The sequence below is a fragment of the Hypanus sabinus genome, unplaced genomic scaffold (genome assembly GCF_030144855.1).
Source record: "Hypanus sabinus isolate sHypSab1 unplaced genomic scaffold, sHypSab1.hap1 scaffold_720, whole genome shotgun sequence".
NCBI lineage: Eukaryota > Metazoa > Chordata > Chondrichthyes > Myliobatiformes > Dasyatidae > Hypanus > Hypanus sabinus.
Genome location: NW_026781571.1, coordinates 173020 through 200655, shown reverse-complemented (window position 1 = coordinate 200655; position 27636 = coordinate 173020). Strand labels below are relative to the sequence as shown.

The following is a 27636-nucleotide window of genomic DNA, read 5'->3' as shown; positions in this document are numbered from 1 at the left end:
CATACTGACACGGGCTACACAGACCGAAGAACAAACTGCCGGAGGAACTCAGTGGGTCGGGCAGCATCTGTTGAAATGAACCGTCAACATTTCGGGCCGAGACCCTCCCTCTGGACTGAGAGTGGATGGGAAATAGTCAGAGAAAAGAGGTGAGGGGTGGGGATGGGGCAAGAGCCGGGGAGTAAGAGGTGGATCCAGGTGAGGGGGGAGGTGGGGAGGTGGAAATAGTGACAGGGGTGGGAGGTGAGTGGTTGGGGCAACACGGGGCTGCAGAAGATGGAAATTAATTCCATCGAGGATGAACAAAGAGGTTAGAGAGTATTTGTTATAGAGAGTGTGATGAAGATTCACCTGACTGATCCCTGGAGTGGTGGGGTCATCATATGAAGAAAGATCAAATGTGATAACCCTTTCATTTAGAAAAACGAGGACTGAGAGGAGAACACATTGAAATGCACAACATCATTACCGGTTGAATCAGGGATCCCAGTCTCTGAAACAGGGGTGGACTGTCCGGGACTGAGATGAGGGGAAATGTTTCCACTCCGAGGGTGGTGAATGTCTGTAAATCCCCACCACAGAGGGCGATGATTCTACCCAGAGATTCTACACCTTCCAACCCTATACAACCTCATTATAATGAGTTTATTTAATATTTTACCAAAAGAGCCACACAGCCCTACTACCGGCTCATTATTTCAAGAAACATATAAGTATCTGGGGAACGAGAGGACCTGCAGATGCTAGAAATGGAGAGAACTACACATAAAGTGCTGGAGGAGCTCAGTATGTCAAGCAGCATCTCTGGATGGGAATCAACATTCCTGGCCAAGACACTTCTTTATGACTCGATACTCACATATCTGGAATATCAACAAGCAAAGACAATAGAAAGTAGTGTAAAATCCATAAAACCTTTGACAAAATTTAGTTCATGGCTTCAAAAAAACCTGCCAAACAGAGCTCAATAGGTAACAAATACAACAAAGGCAATAAACACTTGCATCAATACCGAGATTGACTTTTTTTTAATGAAAATATCTTGGTCCCATTTCAATCAGTAAAATTTACAAAGACAAATAAGAACTGAAGAGACTTTAGAAAAGTCTATTTACACGAAGTCCCACTTAGATTAACGACTACCTTGGACAGAAGGAGGAACAGGAATAACACACATGAAAAAAAAATCACACAACAGTCAGATAAAACCTAAATATATATTTTCATCAAAAATAAACAGGATTCAGCACTCCATGTGTGTATATGCAATCATGATAAGAAATATAGACCAGAAAGCTTAAATGAGAGTCCAACTGAGAAAAATAAGTAATCACTCTGGAAGAAAACATTAACCAGTGGAATGAGTATGACCCTCCATGGGAGACATCCCAATGATCTGAGCAGATAGATGGTGTGAAGGAAGCATCGAGCACCTGACTGAGAGTTGGAGACCTCTTCCCAGAAACAGAGGGGTTCCTTGCAGAAATGCAGGACAAGGTGTTTAAGAAAAAGAAAAAAATCTGAAATACATGCAATACAAGCAAACAAGACACTAAATGCAGAAAATGCCAAGAAAAACCAGAGACAATTCAACACATTCCAGGATCCTGCAGCAGTTTAACTCAATCTGATTACTTATGCAGGTACAATCAAGTGGCAAATGTCATTCACCAAAATCTTGCTTTAAAATACAAATGGGTGAATGACCACAGTAACTTCATTAAGGCACCATAAATTCAAGCCTGATTCAGTTAAGGTCATAATCTCACAATTTATATGATAATCAATACATTATTACAGATAGGATCATCTCAAATAACCATTCAGATATAATTTTACAGGATAAACAAGCAGGAATAACTCCCTCAATAGGTATAACCATTCTCAACACACACATGTGCCTCGACCAATGGGGCCTCTCACCACAGGCATTGTTCATCAGTCAGACAATAAAATTATTTTGTCTGCCAATTAACATCCAAATGTTGCTACTCTGTCATTCGTTGCCATGCCCCACTGTTGATTCCTTTCTCCTCATCATACGTTCTTACCAGAACCATTGTCCAGAGTCCCAATCTCTGCCTTGTGCAGACCAGCCTCCGGTTTCTGACCCTGCTCCTTTGGACATCCAACTAGGCTTCCCATTCCAATTTAAGACTTTAGAGGACAGTGGTGTTTCCAACAACCCTTTAGAAGCAGGGAAAGTGAGTCATAATGTGGAAATATGTTGTGATTAAGGAGGTTAACGAACAATGTCATTTTTCATCAGCCCAGAGATTAGAACTGCAGTCATCTCGACTTTTTCAGTCTGCAGAGAATTCAAGGGAAACAACAGGGGAGGATTTAAATGGACTGATGTGGAGCAGATTCACTGGTCGGGTTCAGCAGGCCTGAGTACACCAGTTGTGTTATAAATTCACTAAGTACCAAAGACATAGTTTAAAATAGAACTGGTTTATTTGTCTCAGATGCAGAATATTAAACTCCAGTCCCATTAAAGGTGAATGTGCAGCAGAAGAAACTCCTCCCATGCCCAGTGACCAGGGTGCAGAACTGGGTGTGGTGAGCAGCAGCAATAATTGCAGAGTTCAGCACCGACAGTCACTCTCGAAGTTGCATTCAGCAACGGTGATGGACAAATATCCAGCATGCAGCTCATTGAAACTTTCTCTCCAGTTTGAACTTGGTAGTGTGTCACAAGTGTAACACACTGTAAGGTGTCACTGCTAATGTAACGGCCTCTCTGTAATGTTTCACTGCTGAGGTAATGGCTTCTCTGCAGCAGCAATGTTTAGGGTAAGACTAGAGATAACAGGGTTTTGGAGTGTGGGACTATCTAATGACAGAAATGTTCTTCCTTGTGAGTCTGGAAGAGAGATTTTCATGGCCTTTTGCTGGGGAGAGATGAGAAGACGTGAATGGAGAGAGTGGGCCCATTTTCTTTTTTTTTTGTTTTCTTTACTAACCCTATAGTCAAAGTAAGAATTATAAATCTTAATAGTTTAATCACATATTATGTACCATTTGTTACTTCAGGTGTCACATAGACGCAAACCTATAAAACTACCAGCAACAATTAAGCACACTTGGAGTCTGGTTTTGCAGTGAACAAACACTATTTTATTGGTAACTACTAATAATAGTGAACTTAAACCAGATAATCCAAGGGTTAGCAATGTTATGCATATATAGGTGTGAATAAAGGTTTCCCCCAGTATCTAAAGGTAGAGCGTTCCTATGAAACCATTTGTAAGCCGAAATGTCATGAAGCGAAGAAGCAATCACCATTAATCTAAATGGGAAAAGATTTTGGATGTTCCCAGACCCAAAGAATAACCCACCAAATCATACCAAATAGCACATAAATCCTAAAATAACGCAAACCTATAGTAAAAGTAGGAATGGTATGATAAATATACACACTATATAAAGTAGAAATATTGTATGTATGTGCAGTTTCACTGAAAATTGGGAAGATAGTGAACTGAAATCGATTTGGAGAGAAAAAAAATCAGCACGTACACACATGCGTACACAACTGCCGCACAAGACTTCACGGTCACGGTAGTCTTTCTCGGGGTAAACTCACGTATAAAGCAGTCATCATCTTTATCGTAAAAGCAAAAATCCTCTTTGGTTAGCAAAAACAGGTACTAATGTAGGTCTTTTGTTACAGTGAGCTGTCGTAAAGCAAACGTCCGAAAAATGGGAGCCACCTGTATATAAAATCCAAAACCGAGGTGGTAAACGACATAGTCTTACGATGAAGTGGTAGGTTCAATTTAGTTCACAAGATTGGAGGGGGAGGGAGGGAGGGAAGGAGGCAGAGGGAGAGGGAGATGTAATCCAAGTAAACAGGTGTTGTCGACCTTTTCCAATGCCCATCAAATCTTCCAAGTTAGCCAGACGTGACCAACTCAAGAGCACCTTCTTCAAGAGAAAGTCTCCCAACCCAGGTAAGGGTTAGACTCTCCGGTAGATCCCACAGGGTGACTCTTACATGCACTAACAGCCACAGATCGATTCTTCTTTATCGATCCTCAAATCCCACCCTTGTGGGTACAAGAAAGTCCAACCAGCAGAAACTTTCATCACTAGCCTTTGTGCGTCCACATGTCCTGCGAGAAAAGCAGTTACGTGTGTTTAAATACCGTTGTGCTGAACACCAGCTGTCCATCACGTAGCTCCGCCCCCTCTCTCTGTAAGAAGTTGCTTGCTTGTTCTGTGTCGGTAAAGGATCATTCTGACCTTGCTTAACCACACAGAACATAAACATTAGCTGGTCACCATAGCAACCCAGCACTTCTGAAGAAATCCAACAGCGTGTCCAACGTCAGTCTCGGTTCTCTTTGCATTTTAAAGAGACAGTCCACAGAAAGTATGAACCCCAGGGACACATTACACAGGGGACACATCGCACAGTATCCACCCAAACGAGATTCTTCAGTTTGGCCAAAGTGGACTGGGGGGGAGGGGGGCTATAACTCCCTCTGTTAAGCTGCCAGAAGAACTGAGAGCTACATAAGATTAGATGATGGAGTGAATCGCTTCCTACATTCACAGCCGGTGAATGGCCTCTCCCCAGTGTGAACTCAATGATGCACACTGGTTGATTTGGCTGAGAGAATCTCTTCCCAAAGTCCAAGCAGATCAGTCTCTACCCAGTGTGAAGTCGCTGGTGTGCCTTTAGGATGGATGACTGAGTGAATCCTTTCCCACAGTTTGAGCAGGTGAATGGCCTCTCTCCAGTGTGAACTCGCTGATGTACCTTCAGGTGGGATGACGAAGAGAAACCCTTCCCACAGTCTGAGCAGGTGAACGGCCTCTCACCAGTGTGAACTCGCTGATGTATCTTCAGATGGGATGACGAAGCGAATCCCTTCCCGCAGTCCGAGCAGGTGATTGGCCACTCTCCGGTGTGAACGCTCTGGTGTGCCTTCAGTTGAGATAACTGTGTGAATCCTTTCCCACAGTCCGAGCAGGTGAACGGCTTCTCTCCAGTGTGAACTCGCTGATGTACCTTCAGTTGAGATGACTGAGCGAATCCCTTCCCACAGTTTGAGCAGGTGAATGGCCTCTCTCCGGAGTGAACTCGCTGATGTATCTTAAGTTGAGGTAATTCGGTGAATCCCTTCCCGCAGTCTGAGCAGGTGAACGGCCACTCTCTGGTGTGAACTGACCGGTGTTTCAGTAACTTATATGACGAAGTGAATCCTTTCCCACAGATTGAGCAGGTGAATGGCTTCTCCCCCGTGTGAACTCGCTGCTGGTGTCTCAGTAAGTGAGCTGATGAAGTGAATGCCTTGCCACAGTCCAAGCAGGTGAATGGCTTCTCCCCAGTGTGAACTCGCTGATGTACCTTCAGTAGAGATGATGAAGTGAATCCCTTCCCACAGTCCGAGCAGGTGAACGGCCTTTCCCCAGTGTGAACTCGCTGATGTACCTTCAGTTGAGATGACTGAGCGAATCCCTTCCCACAATCTGAGCAGGTGAACGGCCTCTCTCCAGTGTGAACTCGCTGATGTATCTTCAGTCGAGATAATTCAGTGAATCGCTTCCCACAGTCTGAGCAGGTGAACGGCCACTCTCCGGTGTGAACTGACTGGTGTCTCAGTAGCTGATATGATGAAGTGAATCCCTTCCCACAGTCTGAGCAGGTGAATGGCCTCTCCCCAGTGTGAACTGACTGGTGTCTCAGTAGCTTATATGCGGAAGTGAATCCCTTCCCGCAGAGCGAGCAGTTGAATGGCCTGTCCCCAGTGTGAACTGACTGGTGTCTCAGTAACTGAGATGACTGAGTGAATCCTTTCCCACAGTCCGAGCAGGTGAACAGCCGCTCCCGAGTGTGAACTCGCTGGTGAGCCATTAGGTCAGATGACAGAGTGAATGCTTCCCCACAAATTCTTCAGATGACCAGTCTTTGCCCAATGTGAACTGACTGGTGTGTCCACAGGTGGGAAGACCCACTGAATCCCTGCTCACACACAGAACAGGTGAATGGCCTTGTCCCAGTGTGAACTTGCTGATGTACCTTCAGTTGAGATGACTGAGTGAATCCATTCCCACCGTCTGAGCAGATGAATGGGCTCCCCCCATGTAAACTAATGGGCGTGCCAATTGGTCAGATGATCAAGTGAATCCCTCTCGACAGTCTGAGCAGGAAGGATGATCGGCTGAATCCCTTGCTCCTGTTCTTAAATATCTGGACAGAGACAGCAAAACTGGCGTGTTGTGTTCGAGATTCCCGTAGGCAAATTCCTTGTCATTTTTAACCTGTAAAAAGATTTACAAAATCCATCAATGGGTGTGGGACATTTCTAATGAGATCGCTTGAGTTGTCAAGGTGTGACCTGGCATCACACTGTTACAGTTAAGTTCAACCCAAGTTGGAGACAGAAATCATCTCCTGACGCTTTTCCTGTCTCTTTAAGAATGGGGCATTTCTGCCGTCTCCAATCTGTGACCTGGCTCAGTTTGACTCTCTCCATTGGTATTATTCCCTGTTCCCACTGAGCTGCATGGGTTCCTCCCCCACAGTAACTGAAACAATCTCACACAAGTACCCTGCAATCCATTCCATGCACCCACAACTCTCAGTGTAAATAAAGTTACCCCTGACATCCCCTCCGTATCAACATTCAAGCACCTTAAAACTATACCTCTTCACATTAGCCATTTGAGCCCTGGTATAAAAACCTCTAGCTATCCACACGATCAGTGTCCCTCATCATCCTATACATCTGAAAAAGACTCTAAACATAAACAAAGATATTATACATTTCTTTGAGGATTTGTTGGGAATAGACAACGTTATGACAGTATAGATAGGGTACAGGTAAGCAGCTTTTTCCACTGAGGATGGGTGTGATGACAACCATAGGTCATGGGTAAGTGGGGAAGTGAAAATTTAATGGGAACATTTGGAAAAGCTCTTTACTGAAATGGTCGTGAGAGCGTGCAGTGAGATGCCAGCACAAGTGGTGAATATGAGCTCGGTTTCACCATTTAAAAGAAGTTTGGATGGGAGCCTGGATGGTAGGGGTATGGAGGGTGATGGTCCCAGTGCAGGTAGTTGCATTAGACAGTGTGAATATTTGTTTGGCATTGACTGGATTGAGTACTAATGCTGAGTTCCTCCGGCATTTTGTGTGTGTTGCTTGGATTTCCAGCATCTGCAGATTTCCTCTTCTTTGTGATTGGAGGTAGAACAAAAGTGATTTTCTCAACTGGTGATGTAAAAGATTTTGTTCCCTTCCTCCGAGTTCCTAATCCTTGCATTTAGATAGCTGGAGCTCAGCTCTGTCTGAGAGATCTATCGGTTCCCATTCCCTCATCAACCGGAAGCTCCCCTGGGCCCGTGTACGGATCATCGGGCTGAGAGAGATGGAAGAGAGCAGGACTGTCCTGGGATTGCGGACTATGATGTCTGGCTTTCACAGGAATTATCCTGAAGCCGGTGTTTAAGATAAAATCATGGACAATCGCTCTTACCTGCATCCGACATTTTCAATGCCTTCAGTGTGCTGCGCGCATGCCTAATACTCGGGGACGTCCTCAGCCTGACGCCTGCGCATTTCATCGATGGCGAAATTTTTAACTCATGGCCCTATGGGTAATCACGGTGCCATTAAAAATTTGTGCAGGCACCGGTTCAAGGTCCATACCTAATTTTTTTTTGTGTGTATCGAAAAATCTGCAGCTGTTTTAACGCAGAAAGCGGCTCCCATAAGCAATATTCTCAATATCAATGAGTATCTATTGCCAAAGTAAAATGCGGTTATAAAACACAGGAGATTCTGCAGTTGCTGAGAATACAGAGACGCACACACACAAAATGCTGGAGGAACTCTGCAGTTCAAGCAGCAACTAAGCAGCGGAGTACACAGGCTAGGCGTGCTGGTTCAGTCTAAACGTTGTCTTTTTATGCTCTCCAAAATTTCTGCCTGACTGTTGATTTCCACCAGTATTTTGCAGAAATTAACCACCTTTTTTTTTCAATCAACCAGTTTCCAAATGCTTCTAATCTTTCTTGTGTAGCCACATCCTGCTGGTCTGGTTCCTCCTCCTCGTAAACTCTAGACCCCATCTCTCTTTGCAGCCCCAAAGCCTGACTCAAATCTGGCAAATCTTTGGTTTTTGACTCTGCAGCATCGAAGATTCACTCGCTAGTCTGCAGTCAGACTTTAGAGGTGCATTGTGTTACGAAACTGCAAGTTCGTTTACTGCGAGTGTGGCTTTAAGTGCCTGAGTGAGAAGGGTCTTTGACGTAAAACACAAAGGAGGAGAGGGAAGGGAGGGGAAGGGGGAGAGGGGTGGGAGAGGGGTAGGGGATGGGGAGGGGTGAGAACGTCAAAACCACAGTGAGCTCATCATCTTACTCAGACTGGAGAAAATCATTCAGGTCTATAAGATGATGAGAGGCATTGGTCGTGTGGATAGCCAGAGGCTTTTTCCCAGCGAGGAAATGGCTAACACGAGGGGAAATAGGTTTAAGCTGCCTGGAAGTAGGTACGGAGGAGATGTCAGAGCTAATTTCTTTTTAAGCAGACTGATGTGTGTGTGGAATGCACTGCCAGCGACGGTGGTAGAGGCAGATACAATAGGGTCTTTTAAGAGACTCAGAAAGGTACATGGAGCTTAGGAAAATAGATTTCGATGATTCTATGAAATTCAAGGGAAATCTCCTATCCCACGGAGTGGTGACTAGTTGCAACCTGTCATCTCAAGGAGAGTGAGAGGGGAACGGCAGGGGTAGATTTTGATATACGGATATGGAACAGAAACATGGGCAGGAACCAGATGGGCCGAGTGGCCTTTCCAGTGTACATTGTGAGTGTGGTAGAGACAGTAAGTACCTGAAACACGGGATTTGATACAAAACTGTTTTATCTTTCACAGATCCACAGTATTAAACACCAGTCTAGTTTAACACTAACATCAGCAGAACAGACTCCTCCAATGCTCAGTGACCAGGGTTCAGTCCTGGGTGCGATGAGCAGCTGCAAGAACTGCAGAATCTGACAGTAACAGTCCCTCATGAACCTCCAGCTGCCTTCAGTCACCGTGATGGTTAGACTTTTAACACAGAGGTGATTTGAACTTCCTCCCTGATGTAGGAGGGTTCAGACCGAAGATGTAGGGGAGAAGGAAAACAAAAAGGTAATAAAGTTGCGTGCACCGTGAGGGATAAGCAGAGAGGAAGAGGTGGAGAGTTTCTTAAATGCATCTATTTTAATGCTACGAGCATTGTCAGATAGGTGGATGAGGTTAGAGCATGGATTGAGACATGGAAATATGATGTTGTAGCTATTAGTGAAACATGGTTGCAGGACAGGTGTGATTGGCAACTAAATATTCCTAGATTTCGTTGTTTAAGGTGTGATAGAATCGGAGGGGCAAGAGGGTGAGGCATTGCATTGCTTGTCCGAGAAAATATTACAGTGGTGTTTTGACAGGACAGATTAGAGGGCTCGTCTAGGGCGGGGGTCGGCAACCTGCGGCTCCCGAGCCATTTGTGGCTCTTTCACCTCTGTGCTGCGGCTCCCTGTGGCTTTGGGAAATAATTGGTCAGTATTTAATTAAAATGTATTTTATGTTAGTTTGTTAGCTTTTGAAATGTAATTCTAAATTTGAAGATTATGGTGATCTTGTATAATCTAAGTGTGCGACACATTTCCTCACAATTAGCCAGCATTCCGGCTAAGGGAGATAGCCTACGGGGGTTTGTGAGTACGCGTCTTTTGCAGCATCTGCGTCCATGGGGGCTGGGTTGAGGGAGGCTTAAAAGCAAGGCTGTTTAGTTCGAATAAAGTTATTTGACTGCAGTTTACTGACTGCGTGAGCACACCGCTACAACGTGTTTTTATCGCTATTAATATACGTCACCACTGCCAATACCTGACACCCGCCAGTGCGCGATTTCTTTAATTTTTCGATCCAAGGTAAGCCAACTATGGAGAATTCTAAAAAAAGAAAAGTGACTGAAGAAAACAGAACGTTTAATGATACGTGGACAGATTCATTTGCTTTCACTGTTGACGAGACTGGTTTACCGGTATGCTTAATATGCAATGAGAAACTAGCAAACAACAAAAAGTCAAATGTCGCAAGGCATTTCCAGAATAAACACGCAGCCTTTGCTCAAAAATATCCGGATGGAGATGAGAGAAAAAAAGCCATTTCGGAACTGATGCGGAAGGTTGATCTGAGCAAAAATCATTTCCAGAAATGGATGAAGTCTGGAAAATCAACGACATACGCCAGTTATATTGCCGCTCAGGAAATAGTCAGGCACGGGAAGCAGTTTACAGATGGTGAATATATAAAAGAATCTTTCATTAAGATTTCAGAACATCTATTCACGGACTTTAAAAACAAGAGTGAAATTGTGCAGAAAATCAGGGATATGCCCCTCTCTGCAAAGAACCATAAAAATGGCAGAAGACATCACAAGACAGCAAATTAAAGACATCAATTCAGCTGTGGCCTACTCGATTGCCTGTGACGAGTCTAAAGACAAAGGTGATATTGAACAAATAGCATTGTTCTGCCGGTATGTAAACTCTGCCGGGCGACAGGAAGAACTGATTGAGTTGATACCTCTAAAAGACCAAACACGGGGGGAGGACATCTGTGAGGCTGTCTTGAATTGTTTAAGAGCCAAAGGAATAAAGACCACCCATCTGGTGTCAGTAGCTACTGATGGGGGCACCGAATATGACGGGAACGCACAAGGGAATTGTGGCTTTACTGCAGAAGTCGCTGGACAGAAAGCTGCTGACTTTTCACTGCATCTTGCACCAAGAGGCACTGTGCGCTCAAACATTTCCTCCGGAATGCACAGAAGTAATGGATGTTGTCATTCAGATTGTCAATAAAATAATGGCAAAAAGTTTAAATCACCGTCAATTCCGTTTGTTACTGGACGAGCTGGAAATTGCATATTCTGATCTCCTGCTGCACAACAAAGTCTGATGGTTGTCCAGGGGGGAGGTGCTGAAACGCTTTGTCGCGTGTCTGGAAGAAGTGAAAACTTTCCTGGGCAGCAAAGGGCTCAACTTTCCTGAGCTGGAACAGCCAGAGTGGCTGGAAAAGCTACACTTCATGGTAGACATGACAGCGCACCTGAACACGCTGAACACAGCTCTTCAACGGGGTAAGGACGTACAGCCCTGCACATGTTGGAGGATGTTTTGGCATTCGAGCGCAAGTTGACGTTGCTTGCCAGAGATTTACAGAAAGGCACATTGTCTCACTTCCCCAATTTGAGAGAGTTCAAACAAGGTCACGACATGATAAATTCGGAGTATTTACATTCTGCAATCATCGCAATGCAAACATCGTTTGGGAAACGCTTCTGTGAGTTCAGAGAGGGAAAAAACACATTATCCTTCCCGGTCACTCCCCTAAGCATCGATCCATCCCTACTAAATACGACTGCATTGTCAGGTGTGAGTCAACCTGAACAAGTATGATAAATATTTTAATTGCCTATTATTTTACGTATATTCATATGTTTTCATTGTTCAGTGAAATAGTCCTTTTATTTTTCAGGTTGACAGCTGGCTGACGTTATTTTTGGTTTGCTGCTGGCGGCAAATTTAAGTTTGGCGTTTTTCATAAATACAAGAAGGACTCAAATAGACGTTGAGTATTTTACTTAAAAGTAACCTTCAACCCAACGTCTTTTTTTCGGAGTTCAAAATGTTTTTGTTGCATGCAGAAATGTAATTTCATTTTCTCTGCAGGAGTTCATCAATTTCATAAATGCAACACATTATAGTTTGTTTATACATAGCATAAAGGCAAAACAAAACGTTGTATGCAGTGTTATTTCATTTTAAATGTCAAGCGGGTTTTGCGGCTCCCAGTGTTTTCTTTTCTGTGGGAAACGGGTCCAAGTGGCTCTTTCAGTGGTAATGGTTGCTGACCCCTGGTCTAGGGAGACTACTTGGGTGGAATTGAGGAATGGGAAAGGTGTAGTAACACTTATAAGGGTGTATTATAGACCACATAATGGGGAGCGAGAATTGGAGGAGCAAATTTGTAAGGAGATAGCAGATATTTGTAGTAAGCACAATGTTGTGATTGTGGCAGATTTTAATTTTCCACACACAGACTGGAAGTCCATTCTGTAAAAGGGATGGATGGTTTGGAGTTTGTAAAATGTGTGCAGGATAGGTTTTTGCAGCAATACATGGAGGTACCAACTAGAGAAGTGGCAGTGTTGGATCTCCTGCTGGGAATGAGATAGGTCAGGTGACAGAGGTATGTGTTGGGGAGCACTTCGGGTCCAGTGATCACAATACCATTAGTTTCAATATAATTATGGAAAAGGATAGGACTGGACCCAGGGTTGAGATTTTTGATTGGAGAAAGGCTGACTTTGATGAAATGTGAAAAGATTTAGGAGTGGATTGGGACAATTTGTTTATGGGAAGAATACAACAAAGAAATGGAGTTCATTTAAAGGTGAAATTTTGAGGGTACAGGATCTTTATGTTCCTATTAGGTTGAAAGGAAAGGTTAAAAGTTCTAGAGAGCCATGGTTTCAAGAGATATTGGAAACATGGTTCGGAAAAAGAGATCTATAATAAATATAGGCAGCATGGAGCAAATGAGGTGCTCGAGGAATATAAAGAATGTAAAAAGAATCTTAGGAAAGTAATTAGAAAAGCTAAATGAGGATCTGAGGCTGCTTTGGCAAGTAAGGTGAAAATGAATCCAGAGGGTTTCTACAGTTAAGTTAATAGCAAAACGATAGAGAGGGATAAAATTGGTCCCTTAGAGAATCAGAGTGGACAGCTATGGGGGAGATTTTGAAAAATTATTTTCATTGGTATCCACAAAGGAGAAGGATATTGAATTATGTAAGGTAAGAGAAACAAGTAGGGTAGATACGGAAACTCTGATGATTAAAGAAAAGCAAGTAAGGAGCTTTTAAGGAATATAAAAGTGGACAACTCTCCGGTTCCTGACAGGATATTCTCAAGAACCTTGAGGGAATTTAGTGTAGAAACAGCAGGAGCTTTGTCGGAAATATTTCAAATATCATTAAAAACATGGATGGTGCCAGAGAATTGGCGTATTGTTGTTCTATTGTTTAAAAAGGTATCTCAGAGTAAACCTAGCAATGATGGGCCTGTAAGTTTGACGTCAGTGATGGATAAATTAATGGAAAATATTCTTGGATATGGTATATAATTATCTGATTAGACAGGGTTTGATTAGGAACAGTCAACATGGATTTGTGCATGGAAGATCATGTTTGACAAACCGTATTGAACTTTTTGAAGTGGTTACTAGGAAAGTTGATGAGGGTAAAGCAGTGGATGTTGTCTATATGGACTTCAGTAAGGCCTTTGACAAGATTCCACACGGAAGGATAGTTACAAAGGTTCAATCGTCAGGTATTAATATTGAAGTAGTAAAATGGATTCAACAGTGGCTGGGTGGGAGATGCCAGAGAGTAGTGGTGGATAACTGTTTGTCAGGCTAGAGGCCGGTGACTAGCGGTGTGCCTCAGGGATTAGTACTGGGTCCAATGTTGTTTGTCATATACATTAATGATCTGGATGATGGAGCGGTAAATTGGATTGGAAAGTATGCAGATAATACTAAGATAGGTGGCATTGTGGATAATGAAGTAGGTTTGCAAAGCTTGCAGAGAGATTTAAGCCAGTTAGAAGAGTGGACAGAAAGATCGCAGATGGAGGTTAATGCTGATAAGTGTGAGGTGCTACATTTTGGTAGGTCTAATCAAAATAGGACTTACATGGTAAATGGTAGGGCATTGAAGAATGCAGTAGACAGAGTGATCTATGGGGCATAGATAATAGAATAATGGTGAATAGTCCCCTGAAGGTGGAATCTCATGTGGATAGGGTTGTAAAGAAAGCTTTTGGTATGCTGGCCTTTATAAATCAGAGCACTGAGTATAGGAGTTGGGATGTAATGTTAAAATTATACAAGGCATTGTTCAGGCCAAATATGGAGTATTGTGTGCAGTTCTGTTCACCGAATTATAGGAAAGATGTCAATATAATTGAGAGAGTACGGAGAACATTTTCTAGAATGTTACCTGGGTTTCAACACCTAAGTTATAGGGAAAGGTTGAACAAGTTAGGTCTTTATTCTTTGGAGTGTAGAAGGTTGAGGGGGGACTCGATAAAGGTCTTTAAAATTATGATGGGGATAGATCGAGTTGACGTGGATAGGCTTTTTCCATTGAGAGTAGGGGAGATGCAAACAAAAGGACATGAGTTGAGAGTTAGGGGGAAAAAGTTTAGGGGTAACATGAGCGGGAACTTCTTTACTCAGAAAGTGGTAGCTGTGTGGAGGAGCTTCTAGTGGAAGTGGTAGAAGCAGGTTCGATATTTTTTTATGGGGTGAGTGCAGTTCGGTGGGATTAAGTGAGAGTAAGGTTTCAGCACGGACTAGAAGGGCCGAGATGGCCTGTTTCCGTGCTGTAATTGTTATGTGGTTATATAATAACCATCCAGAAATTATACTACAGGATAAACAAGCAGGACTAACTCCCTCAATAGATATAACCATTCCCAACACCCACATCTCCCTCGACCAATGGAGCACCTCACAACAGGTATTGTTTCTGTCATCAGTCAGACAACCCAATTATTTTCTGTTAATCAGCTTCGAAATGTTCCTACTCTGTTATGCAGTTCCTCTCCCTGCTGCTGATTCCCTTCTCATGATACATTCTTACCCCAACCATCTTCCAGAGCCCCAAACTCTACCGTGTGCAGACCTGCCTCTGGTTTCTGACCATGATTCTTTGAACATCCAACTGATGGTTTCCGATTCTACTTCCAGTCTTTAAAGAACACAGGTGTTTTCAACAACCCTTTATCAGGAGAAATGACCCGTAAGATGGAAATGAGTCGTGATTACGGAGGTTAACTACCAATGTCACTCTTCCTCATCCAGAGATTTGAAGGGCGATCAGCTCCACTTCTTCAGTCTGCAGGAAATTCAAGGGAAACCTCTTCACCCACAGAGTAGTGACTGTTTGGAACCCATCACCATAGGGAGAGTGAGAGGTGAATAACAGGGGATGATTTAAAAGGACTGTCGTGGAATTGAATCTCAGCAAGGTCCAGGCAGCCTGAATTGACTCTCTACTGTGCACTACGTGTGTTATAAATTCACTAAGTACCAGAGACAGAGTTTAAAATAGAACTGATTTATTTGTGTCCAGAGTCTCCCCAGTGTGAACTGAGTAGTGTACTCGCAGGTGGGATGACTGAGTGAATCCTTTCCCACAGTCTGAGCAGGTGAATGGCCTCTCCCCGGTGTGAACTCGCTGATGTGCTTGTAGGTGGGATGACTGAGTGAATCCTTTCCCACAGTCTGAGCAGGTGAACGGCCTCTCCCCAGTGTGAACTCACTGATGTACCTTAAGTTGAGATGATGAAGTGTATCCTTTCCCACAGTCTGAGCAGGTGAACGGCCTCTCACCTGTGTGTACTAACTGATGTCTCAATAGGTGAGATGACAAAGCGAATCCCTTCCCACAGTCTGAGCAGGTGAACGGCCTCTCCAGAGTGTGAACTCGCTGATGTGCTGTCAGAGTTTAGAGACGCGTTGCAACAACCCAACTGTCTGAGGCACAGTCCTTTGAAATTAGTGAAAATGACCCAAAACGTTCAAAAGAGCAGGGAAAAAGGAGTTAACCACCTCAGTCTGGAGTTCTGAAGAACGTTAAAACCACAGTTCTTCAGCATGGAGAGAATCATGCAGGAAATTCGTGGAGGTGTATTTGATGATGACAGGCATTTCACTTGTGGATAGCCAAAGGCTTTTTCTCAGGGCTGGAACGGCCAACACGAGGGGCATAGGTTTAAGATGCTTGAATGTTGGTACAGAGGAGATGTCAGAGCTAAGTTTTTTAAACAAAGTTGTGTCTGTTTGGAATGTACTGCCAGCGACGGTGGTAGAGGCGGATACAATAGTCTTTTAAGGGACTCTTGGATAGGTACATGGAGCTTAGGTAAATAGGTGGCTATGCGGTAGGGTAATTCTTGGCAGTTTCTAGAGTAAGTTACATGGTCGGCACAACATTATGGGCCAACACATCTATAATGCTCTGTAGATTTCTATAATTCTATGAAATTCAAGGGAAATCTCTTATCACACAGAGGTGACTAGTTGTAACCTGTCATCATAGGGAGGTTGAGAGGGAAATGGCAAGGATAGATTTTGATAAACTGATATGGAACAGAAACATGGACAGGAACCAGATGGACTGAGTGGCCTTACATAGTGAGGGTGATAGAGATAGTAAGTACCTGAGACACGGGATAAATGATACAAAACTGATTTATCTTTCACAGATCCACAGTATTAAACACCAGTCTAGTTTAACACTAACATCAGCAGAACAGACTCCTCCAATGCTCAGTGACCAGGGTTCAGTCCTGGGTGCGATGAGCAGCTGCAAGAACTGCAGAAGCTGACAGTAAAAGTCCCTCATGAACCTGCAGCTGCCTTCGTTCACCGTGATGGTGAAACATTTAACACGGAGCTGATTTGAACTTCCTCCCTGATGTAGGAGCGCTCAGACCGAAGATGTAGGGGAGAAGGAAAAAAAAGAGATAATAAAGTTGTGTGCACCGTTAGGGATAAACAGAGAGGAAGAGGTGGAAAGTTTCTGGAATGCACCTATTTTAATGATAGGAGCATTGTAAGAAAGGTGGATGAGCTTAGAGCATGGATTGATAACTGGAAATATGATGTTGTATCTATTAGTGAAACATGGTTGCAGGAGGGGTGTGATTGGCAACTAAATATCCCTGGATTTCGTTGCTTCAGGTGTGATAGAATCAGCGGGGCAAGAGGCGGAGGTATTGCAATGCTTGTCTGAGAAAATATTACAGCGGTGCTTTGACAGGATAGATTACAGGGCTCAGTTAGGGAGCCTATTTGTGTGGAACTGAGGATTGGGAAAGGTATAGTAACACGTATAGGGGTGTATTATAAACCACCTAATTCGGAGCGAGAATTGGAGGAGCAAATTTGTAAGGAGATAGCAGATATTTGTAGTAAGCACAAGGTTGTGATTGTGGGAGATTCTAATTTTCCACACATAGAAACATACAAAATAGGTGCCTACTTTCTTAAGCACTCTGGGATGCAGACCATCTTGCCCTGGGGATTTATCTGCCTTTAATCCCTTCAATTTACCTAACACCACTTCCCTACTAACATGTATTTCCCTCAGTTCCTCCATCTCACTAGACCCTCTGTCCTCTACTGTTTCCGGAAGATTATTTATGTCCTCCTTAGTGAAGACAGAACTAAAGTAGTTATTGAATTGGTTTGCCATGTCCTTGTTTCCTATGACCAATTCACCTGTTTCTAACTGTAAGGGACCTAAATTTGTCTTAACCAATCTTTTTCTTTTCACTTATCTATAAAAGCTTTTACAGTCAGATTTATGTTCCCTACCAGCTTTCTCTCATAAATTCTTTTTTCCCTTCCCTAATTAATCCCATTGTCCTCCTCTGCTGGACTCTGAATTTCTCCCAGTCCTCAGGTGTGCCACTTTTTCTGGCTAATTTATATGTTTCTTCTTCGGACTTGATACTATCCCTAATTTCCCTTGTCAGTCACGGGTGCACTACCTTCCCTGGTTTATTCTTTTGCCAAACTGGGATGAACACTTATTGCAGTTCATCCACGTCATCTTTAAATGCTTGCCATTGCATATGAATGTTCAGGAACCAACTAGAGAGCAGGTCATTCTACATTGGGTATTGAGCAAAGAGGAAGGGTTAGTTAGCAATCTTGTCGTGTGAGGCCCCTTTGGTAAAAGTGACCTTAATATGGTGGAATGCTTCATTAAGATGGAGAGTGACATAGTTAATCCAGAAACAAAGGTTCTGAACTTAAAGAAGGGTAACTTTGAAGGTATGAGATGTGAATTAGCTAAGATAGACTGGCAAATGATACTTCAAGGGTTGACAGTAGATATGCAATGGGAAGCATTTAGAGATCACATGGATGAACTACAACAATTGTTCATCCCAGTTTGGCAAAAGAATAAACCAGGGAAGGTAGTGCACCCGTGGCTGACAAGAGAAATTAGGGATAGTATCAAGTCCAAAGAAGAATCATATAAATTAGCAAAAAAAAGCGGCACAGCTGAGGACTGGGAGAAATTCAGAGACCAGCAGAGGAGGACGAAGGGCTTAATTATGAAAGGGACAAACATTATGAGAGAAAGCTGGCTGGGAACATAAAAACTGACTCTAAAACCTTTTACAGATATTTGAAAAGAAAAAGATTGGTCAAGACAAATGTAAGGACCTTTACAGTCAGAAACAGGTGAATTGATCATAGGGAACAAAGACATGGCACACCAATTGAATAACTACTTTGGTTCCGTCTTCACTAAGGAGGACATAAATAACCCTCCGGAAATAGTAAGGGACCGAGGGTCTAGTGAGATGAAGGAACTGAGGGTAATACATGTTATTAGGGAAGTGGTGTTAGGTAAATTGAAGGGATTAAAGGCAGATAAATCCCCAGGGCCAGATGGTCTGCATCCCAAAGTAGCCCAAGAAATAGTGGATGCATTAGTGATAATTTTTCAAATCTCCTTAGATTCTGGATTAGTTCCTGAGGATTGGAGGGTGGCTAATGTAACCCCTCTTTTTAAAAAAGGGAGAGAAAAACCGGGGAATTATAGACCGGTTAGCCTGGCATCAGTGGTGGGGAAAATGCTAGAGTCGGTTATCAAAGATGTGATAACAGCACATTTGGAAAAAGGTGAAATCATTGGACAAAGTCAGCATGGATTTGTGAAAGGAAAGTCATGTCTGACGAATCTTATAGAATTTTTTGAAGATATAACTAGTAGTGGATAGGGGAAGAACCAGTGGATGGGGTATATTTAGATTTTCAAAAGGCTTTTGACAAGGTCCCACACAAGAGGTTAGTGTGTAAACTTAAAGCACACGGTATTGGGGGTATGGTATTGATGTGGATAGAGAATTGGCTGGCAGACAGGAAGCAAAGAGTGGGAGTAAACGGGACCTTTTCAGAATGGCAGGCAGTGACTAGTGTGGTACCGCAAGGCTCAGTGCTGGAACCCCAGTTGTTTACAATATATATTAATGATTTAGATGAGGGAATTAAATGCAGCATCTCCAAGTTTGCAGACTACACAAAGCTGAGCGGCAGTGTTAGCTGTGAGGAGGATGCTAACAGGATGCAGGGTGACTTGGATAAGTTAGGTGAGTGGGCAAATTCATGGCAGATGCAATTTAATGTGGATAAATGTGAGGTTATCCATTTTGGTTGCAAGAACAGGAAAACAGATTATTCTCTGAACGGTGGCCGATTAGGAAAAGGGGAGGTGCAACGAGACCTGGGTATCATTGTACACCAGTCATTGAAGGGAGACATGCAGGTACAGCAGGCGGTGAAAAAGGCGAAATGTATGCTGGCATTCATAGCAAAAGGATTTGAGTACAGGAGCAGGGAGGTTCTACTGCAGTTGTACAAGGCCTTGGTGAAACCACACCTAGAGTATTGTGTGCAGTTTTGGTCCCCTAATCTGAGGAAAGACATTCTTGCCATAGAGGGAGTACAAAGAAGGTTCACCAGATTGATTCCTGGGATGGCAGGACTTTCATATGAAGAAAGACTGGATCGACTAGGCTTATACTCTCTGGAATTTAGAAGATTGATGGAGGATCTTAATCAAACGTATAAAATTCTAAAGGGATTGGACAGGCTAGATGCAGGAAGATTGTTCCCGATGTTGGGGGAGTCCAGAACGAGGGGTCACAGTTTAAGGATAAAGGGGAAGACTTTTAGGACCGAGATGAGGAAAAACTTCTTCACACAGAGAGTGGAGAATCTGTGGAATTCTCTGCCACTGGAAACAGTTGAGGCCGGTTCATTGGCTATATTTAAGAGGGAGTTAGATATGGCCCTTGTGACTAAAGGGATCGGGGTTATGGAGAGAAAGCAGGTACAGGGTTCTGAGTTGGATGATCAGCCATGATCATACTGAATGGCGCTGCAGGCTCGAAGGTCTGAATGGCCTGCTCCTGCACCTATTTTCTATATTTCTATCCACTGTCAACCCTTTAAATATCAATCTTAGCTAATTCACACCTCATATCTTCAAAGTTGCCCTTCTTTAATTTCAGAACATTTGGTTCTGAATTAACTATGCCACTCTCCATCTTACTGAAGAACTCCACCATATTATGGTCACTCTTATCCAAAGGGCCTCGCACGATAAGATTGCTAACTAACCCTTCCTCATTGCTCAATACCCAGTCTAGAATGGCCTGCTCTCTAGCTGGTTCCTTGACATGTTGTTTCAGAAAACCATCCCGCACACATTCCGAGAAATCCTCTTCCTCAGCACCCTTACCAATTTGGTTCACCCAATCTTTATGTAGATTGAAGTCACCCATTATACCTGCTGTTCCTTTTTTGCACGCATTTCTAATTTCCTGTTTAATGCCATTCCCAACTTCACTACTACTGTTCGGTGGCCTGTACACAAATCCCACCAGTGTTTTATGCCCCTTAGTGTTACGCAGCTCTACCCATTTCGATTCCACATCCTCCAGGCTAATGTCTTTCCTTTCTACTGCGTTAATCGCTTCCCTAACCAGCAAGACTACCTCACCTCCTTTTCTTTCCTGTCTATCCCTCCTGAACATTGAATATCCCTGGATGTTGAGCTCCTATCCTTGGTCACCCTTCAGCCACGTATCTGTGATTCCAACTATATCATATTCATCAATAACTATCTGCACATTCAATTCATCCACGAATGCTCCTTGCATTGACACACAAAGCCTTCAGGCTTGTTTTTACACTCTAAGCCCTTATACAATTTTGTTGAAAAGTGGCCCTTTTTGATTTTTGTACTGGATTTGCCTGCCTGCCACTTTTACTTTTCACCTTACTACTTTTTGCTTCTACTCTCATTTTACACCCCTCTGTCTCTCTGCACTTGTTCCTATCCCCCTGCCACATTAGTTTAAATCCCCCTGAACAGCAGGAGCGAACTGCTAGGTCTAGGAGGAGGAACAGTGAAGTAACTGAACAGGCCTCTTTTGAAACAGCTGTCTCTGCCCAGAAGGCTGAGCTGTTTGCTCTAACTCGTGCCTGTATCCCTGCAACAGAGTAAAGTGGGGACGTTTACACAGACTCCCGTTATGCATTTGGGATTGTACATGACTACGGGGCTCTCTGGGAACATGGGGATTCCTGACTTCCTCTGGCCACCCCATTAGTAATGTCACCTTTGTAAAGAACTTACTCACCGCTCGACAGCTACCTCGAGTTTTGTTCTTCTCAGGGGGCTGCCTCTGAGGAGGAGTGAAAACTGTGGTCCCAGATGGGGTGCCAGAAAGACCCCGACCTAGGTTTTTGGATCACCCAGTGGGACAAGTTTATGTTCCTACACAGTTTTTACCAATATTGGTTGATTATATACATAATTGTACACACCTGGGAAAGCAGGGAATGGTTGGTAACCTGTACCCTGCACATCGGGTACGACACCCTTTACAGATGGATCTTTTTCATGTCAACAAGTTGATTTTATTGAATTGCCTAGAGTACATTGCTATAGATACTGCTTAGTTATTATAGATATGTTTAGTAGATGGATTGAAGCTATTCCCTACCATTAATACAGTTATGACTGTTGTGAAGGTATTATTACGGGATGTAATTCCTAGGTATGGCCTGCCAGAGTTGGTGAGCTCTGACAATGGCCCACACTTCGTGGTGAAAGCCAACGAAGGAGTATGTAACAAAGTAGCTATCAAGCAACAATTCCACTGTGTACACCACCCACGGGCCGCTGGCAGAGTGGAGAGAGCCAATGGCACTCTGAAGAGTAAACTGGCCAGACTAACAGTGGAGACTGGACTCACTTGGTTGAAGGTCCATCCATTAGCCCGATTCCACATGACGGTTACCCCACAGGGGAAGACAGGGTTCTCAGCAGCTTAAATCATTTCCGGACGGCCCACGAGGACACCCTCGGAACAAAGTCTCGGGATTAAAGGCAAAGTGGATAAGAATAAGGAACCTTGGCTCTCGAGGGAACTCTGATAAAGAAGAGAGAGATGTATCACATGTGTAAGAAACAGGGAGCAAATAAGGTACTTCAGGAGTATAAAAAGTGCAAAAAAAAACTTAAGGAAGAAATCAGGAGGGCTGAAAGAAGACATGAGGTAGCGTTGGCAGTCAAGATGAAAGATAGTAACAGCTTCCACAGGTATATTAATAGCAAAAGGATAGTTAAGGGGTAAAATTGGTCCTCTTGAAGAACAGAGTGGTCGGCAATGCATGGAAACAAAAGAAATTGGGGAGATGTTAAATGGTATTTTTGTGTCTGAATTTACTAAGAAAACTGGTTTGGAGTCAATGGAAAAAAAGGCAAATAAGTATTGAGGTCATGGAACCTATACAGATAGAAGAGGAGGAGGTGCTTGCTACCTTGAGGCGAGTAGATGAATCTCCAGGACCTGACAGGGTATTCCCTCGGACCCTGAAAGAGACTAATGTTGAAATTGCAGGGGCCCTGGCAGATATATTTAAATGTCGTTATTTACGGGTGAGGTGCCAGAGATTTGGAGGATAGCTCATGTTGTTCCGTTGTTTAAAGCAGGCTCTAAAAGTAATCCAGGAAATCATAGGCTTGAAAGTTTGATGTAGGTCATGGGTAAATTATTGGAAGGAGTACGAAGAGATAGGATCGACAATTATTTAGATAGACAGGGACATATTAGGGAGAGTCAACACAGCTTTGTGCATGGTAGGTCGTGTTTAACAAATATTTTAAAGATTTCCGAGGTGTTTACAAGGAAAGTGGATGAAGGCAAGTCAGTGGATGTTGTCTACATGGACTTCAGTAAGGCCTTTGACAAGGTCCCGCATAGGAGGTTAGTTAGGAAGATTCAGCCACTAGGTATACATGGTGAGGTAGTAAATTTGAATGGGAATTGAGAAAGGGAGAAGTCAGAGAGTGGTGGTGGAGGATTGCTACTCTGAGTGGAGGCCTGTGACTACTGGTGTACCACACGGATCAGTGCTGGGTCCATTGTTATATGTCATCTATATCAATGATCTGGATAATAATTTGGTAAATTGGATCAGCAAATTTGTTGATGATACAAAGATTGGAGGTGTAGTGCACAGTGAGGAAGGTTTTCAAAGCTTGCAGAGGGATCTGAACCAGCTGGAAAAATGGCAGATGGAGTTTAATACAGACAAGTGTGAGGTACTGCACTTCGGAAGGTCAAACCAAGGTAGAACATACAAGGTAAAGGTAGGACACTGAGGAGTGCACTAGAATAGAGGGATATCGGAATACTGATACAAAATTCCCTAAAAGTGGCATCACATGTAGATAGGGTAGTAAAGTGAGCTTTTGGTACATTGGCCTTTATAAATCAAAGTTCTGAGTATATGAGTTGGAATGTAATGGTGAGGTTGTATATTGCATTAGTGAGGGGGACTTTGGAGTATTGTGTGCAGTTTTGGTCACCGAATTACAGGAAGAATATTAATAACGTCGAAAGAGTACAGAGAAGGTTTACAAAGATGTTGCCAGGACTTGAGAAACTGAGCTACAGAGAAAGGTTGAATAGGTTAGGACTTTATTCCCTGGAGCGTATGAGAATGAGGGGTGATTTGATAGAGGTGTATAAAATTATGATGGGTATAGATAGAGTGAATGCAAGCAGGCTTTTTCCACTGAGGCTAGGGGAGAAAAAACCCAGACGACATGGGTTAAGGGCGAAAAGTTTAAAGGGAATATTGGAGGTGGGGGCTTCTTCACAACTGTGTCTGACTGGTTCTGACAGAGGCATAACTGGTTCTTCTGGGCACATTCTGTCTCACTCCCAACCATTTTGTACCTTCCTTTGGACAGGTATGTAATGTCTAAAGGACCAGTGTTTGAGTAAATGAGACTCACCAAACTTTCTCCTGACTGAATCACCGGAATCTCCAAGTCAGATGGGTTCTCTCCAGTCGGTGCTCTCAGTCCTCGGGCTGGTTCACTTGTTGCTGTTCCCTCGTCTTCAGTCATGCGTTTTCTTCCAATAAACCTATCACTGCAGGTCTAACTGTAACATGAAAGATAATGAAGCACGTTAACAATGAAAAGGAGGACCAAACATATCTGCTTAATGTTACTAGGAACAAAACTCACTGAAATTTAAACATTGAAGGCAAATATAACGATCTCAGTGAACAATCTTTTAATGTCCCTCACATGACACAGACGATATGGGATAAGAAGGAGCCATCATTCAGTCATGGTAAGACACAGGAACAGAATCAGGTGATTCGATCCATCTGGTCTGTCCACCATTCAACCAGGGGTGATTTTTATTCCAACACCATATTCCTGCCTTCCTCCTGTAACCCTGAAGCTACTCAGCAATCAGCAGTATATTAATCTGTCACAAATATACCCAAATGGCAGCCTCAGACAAATTCTGCGGCAATAAATTCCACATAACTTACATCTTTTAGCCAAAAAAAAAAATCTTATCTCAGTTTTAAAGGGAAGCATCTTTATTCTCAGACTGTGCTATCAGATTACAGACTCTGTCTAATGGAAACATCCTCTCCATGTCCACTATATCCAGGCTTTTCAGCATTCGGTAGGTTTATTAACCATACATCCCTCCACCACCCCCACCGTCCCTCTGAACTCCATCGAGCACAGGTCCAGAACCATCAAATGCTCCTCATACATAATGCCGATCATTCCTGAGATTATTCATGTGAACCTCATTAGCAACAACTGCACCGGACACATTTCCAGGAATAACAGACAAAATGGTTCCAGGATAATTTACAAGGAAAAGTTGTGCTTCCTTTACTGTTATACTATCACTCCATTTCCAGACTAAAACAGGACCATTTCAGGAAGTTTGTATTACAGATCCTGTCTTGTCTATACTGGACCGACCGCCGTCGCTGGACTATAAACTTGCAGGAGTAATGTGTGGCTCAGCTCTACTGCGTGGAGCTGAGGCTCGAACCATTCTCCCCCCGAGACTTCCCAGTCTCTCGGTAAAGCAGGCAGTGAAATCAAAGATCCCCACAACCTGGGACGTTCTCCTTTCTCACCCACCCCAGTCCGGGAGAAGACACAACAGCCATAAAGCTCCAGAACAAATGTGAGGAGCCTCAGGAAACGGGACGAGTTCGGGGAAGTTAATGGGACTCGGTGGCCAAAATCACACCACGTGATCTGGCGTCATAACGCGGAGGGCGGGGCGAATCTGCGGCACACAGCCTCACGTGACCTGTCGGCCGGACTTCCATTTCAATTCTGCGGAAACAGACAGCCTGGGCTCCTGGTTTGGATCGTTCAATGCAGATTAGGTCAAGTGGACACATTTCTGACGAGCCTAGATAGTTGGGAAACAAATGAATTCCTGGCCCTCAGTTCGGGGCTCACGGCCAACATCGGATCTCCCCGCTCGGGACCGGTCTCAATACTCACCGATGGGAAAGTGATATCTTCGGCCCGCAGACAGTGATCCCGACGGAAGAGACGAAAGTCTTTCCCGAACACACCACCGACACACTTCAGCTCTGAGCGGAGAGGATAACACCGTCCACCCGGAGACTGTGAACATGCGCGGAGAGATTGTTACATCATCGGGAGGCGGGGCCTCGGAAACAGACGCGCAGGTGCTGCCAATCTGCGGTTAAATGGGAGGGGCAAACGGGATCACGTGCCGGCATTGGTGGACCCCCCCCCCCGCCCCCCCCAGCTACACATTAGTCTGTGGAAAGAAGCAAACATGCCGCTCACATCTCCTCTCACCCTCTCACATTTCAAACCACAGGAAAAATATATCGTTTGTCCACTCTATCTATTCCTCTCGTAATCTTGTAAACGTCCATCCAGTCTCACCCCAGCCTGCGCCGCTCTGGAGAAAACAACACAAGTTTGTCCAGCCTCTCGTTATAGCTCATGCCCTCTAATCCAGGCAGGGTCCTGGTAAACCTCTTCTGCGCCCTCTCCAAAGCCCCGACATCCTTCCGAGAATGGGGGCGACCAGAACTGTATGAAACACTCCAGATGTGGTCTAACTCGTTCTATAAAACTGTGTTACGAACTGTAACGTTTTAGAAACGAACCAGCAGCACTAGAGTTCACACTGGAGTCTGGTTTTGATGTTAAAAGTCACTCTCTTTATTAGTATCTATTTATAATATAGTAACAACGAAATAAAGGAAAGTTGCCAGTGTTAAGTGTATATATGTTTAAATATAATTCCCAGACTATCGAGCCTGAGGGAACAAAGCTCAGAGTCTTGAGATGGTAAATTAGTAAAGTTCAGTAATCCACGGAATAAATGACGGGAGAGAGATATTTGTGATCCAGGGTGAAACGTAGAGAAAAGGCCGTTACTTCAAAATAACCGTCGACGAAGTTCTTATCCGTTGAATCCGTCCACATACGAGTTATCAGCGAAAGTGACCTGTCACAGGAATACCGTCTTCCAGGGGTTGCCACACAACATACCCAGGCAAGGGTTAACACAAGATATTCCACAACCCACTCCTATGGATTATACGAAGTGACAGCCACACACATTCGTTGTGTTTCCGTGTACCGATGATCAACCCACTCTTGTGGGCATAGGAGAGTTCCAAGCCTCGGCTGCGACTAACTGAAGCGATCAGCTTTTCCAGTCTCTCTCTCTCTCTCTCTCTCTCTCTCTCTCTCTCTCTCTCTCTCTCGCTCTCTCTCCTCAATTCTACTCTTAATATCACGAACTGAACTGACGTCATTCCTATACCATCGTAAGACTGTATCATTTACCACCTAAGCTGAAGAAGTTTGGGGTTTTATACTTACACACATATGCAGCATAAACTCTGCTAACCTGTTTGATTTATCTGGATTCATATTACGAGATTACATGGATACTGATAAGTAGTGTTTTGTTTGTAACAATACCAGACTCCAGGTGTGTTCTATTTCTGCTGGTTCTTTCAGTGCCCACGAATGGCTGGGTTTTGATCGCAGTTTGGGAAAGGGGTGACCGGTGGAATATTATCGGTGTGTTTATTCTTTGATAGCTGTACTGCGTGAAGGCGGTACTCTTCTGTGTGATCACAAAACTTTAACAGGACTTCGGAAAGCAACGGAAAGATCGACGACAGCAGCTTACTTGGAAAACAAATCATCTCTCTCTCTCTCTCTCTCTCTCTCTCTCTCTCTCTCTCTCTCTCTCTCTCTCTGTCTCTCTCTCTCTCTCTCTCTCCTCTCTCTCTCTCTCTCTCTCTCTCTCTCTCTCTCTGTCTCTCTCTCTCTCTCTCTCTCTCCTCTCTCTCTGTCTCTCTCTCTCTCTCTCTCTCTCTCTCTCTCTGTCTCTCTCTCTCTCTCTCTCTCTCTCTCTCTCTCTCTCTCTCTCTCTCTCTCTCTCTCTCTCTCTCTCTCTCTCTCTCTCCTCTCTCCTCTCTCTCTCTCTCTCTCTCTCTCCTCCCCCCCCCCTCCCTGGTCTGGAGAGAAATGAATGTTTTCAATACTGAACACGTGTAGGCAGCTAATATTTTTAAACCCTTGGGTGAAGCAATTGTTCCTCCTCCGCCTCA

At 43.8% G+C, this 27636-nt stretch overlaps 1 protein-coding gene across 2 annotated transcripts; it reads right to left on the bottom strand.

The window, feature by feature from the left end:
- Nucleotides 1–2927: 2927 nt before the first annotated feature.
- On the bottom strand, nt 2928–25711 carry LOC132389956 (zinc finger protein 235-like). 2 transcript variants are annotated; one of them, XM_059962518.1, is made up of 3 exons: nt 25529–25711; nt 23984–24134; nt 2928–6273 (listed from the first exon to the last, which is right to left on the bottom strand). In XM_059962518.1, exon 3 carries the CDS (start codon nt 5864–5866, stop codon nt 4658–4660), a length of 1209 nt encoding a protein of 402 aa, XP_059818501.1. In that variant the 5' UTR covers nt 5867–6273; nt 23984–24134; nt 25529–25711; the 3' UTR covers nt 2928–4657. The 2 variants fall into 2 exon arrangements, with proteins under 2 accessions (XP_059818501.1, XP_059818502.1); XM_059962519.1 differs by lacking the exons at nt 23984–24134; nt 25529–25711 and adding an exon at nt 7492–8233.
- Nucleotides 25712–27636: the final 1925 nt, after the last annotated feature.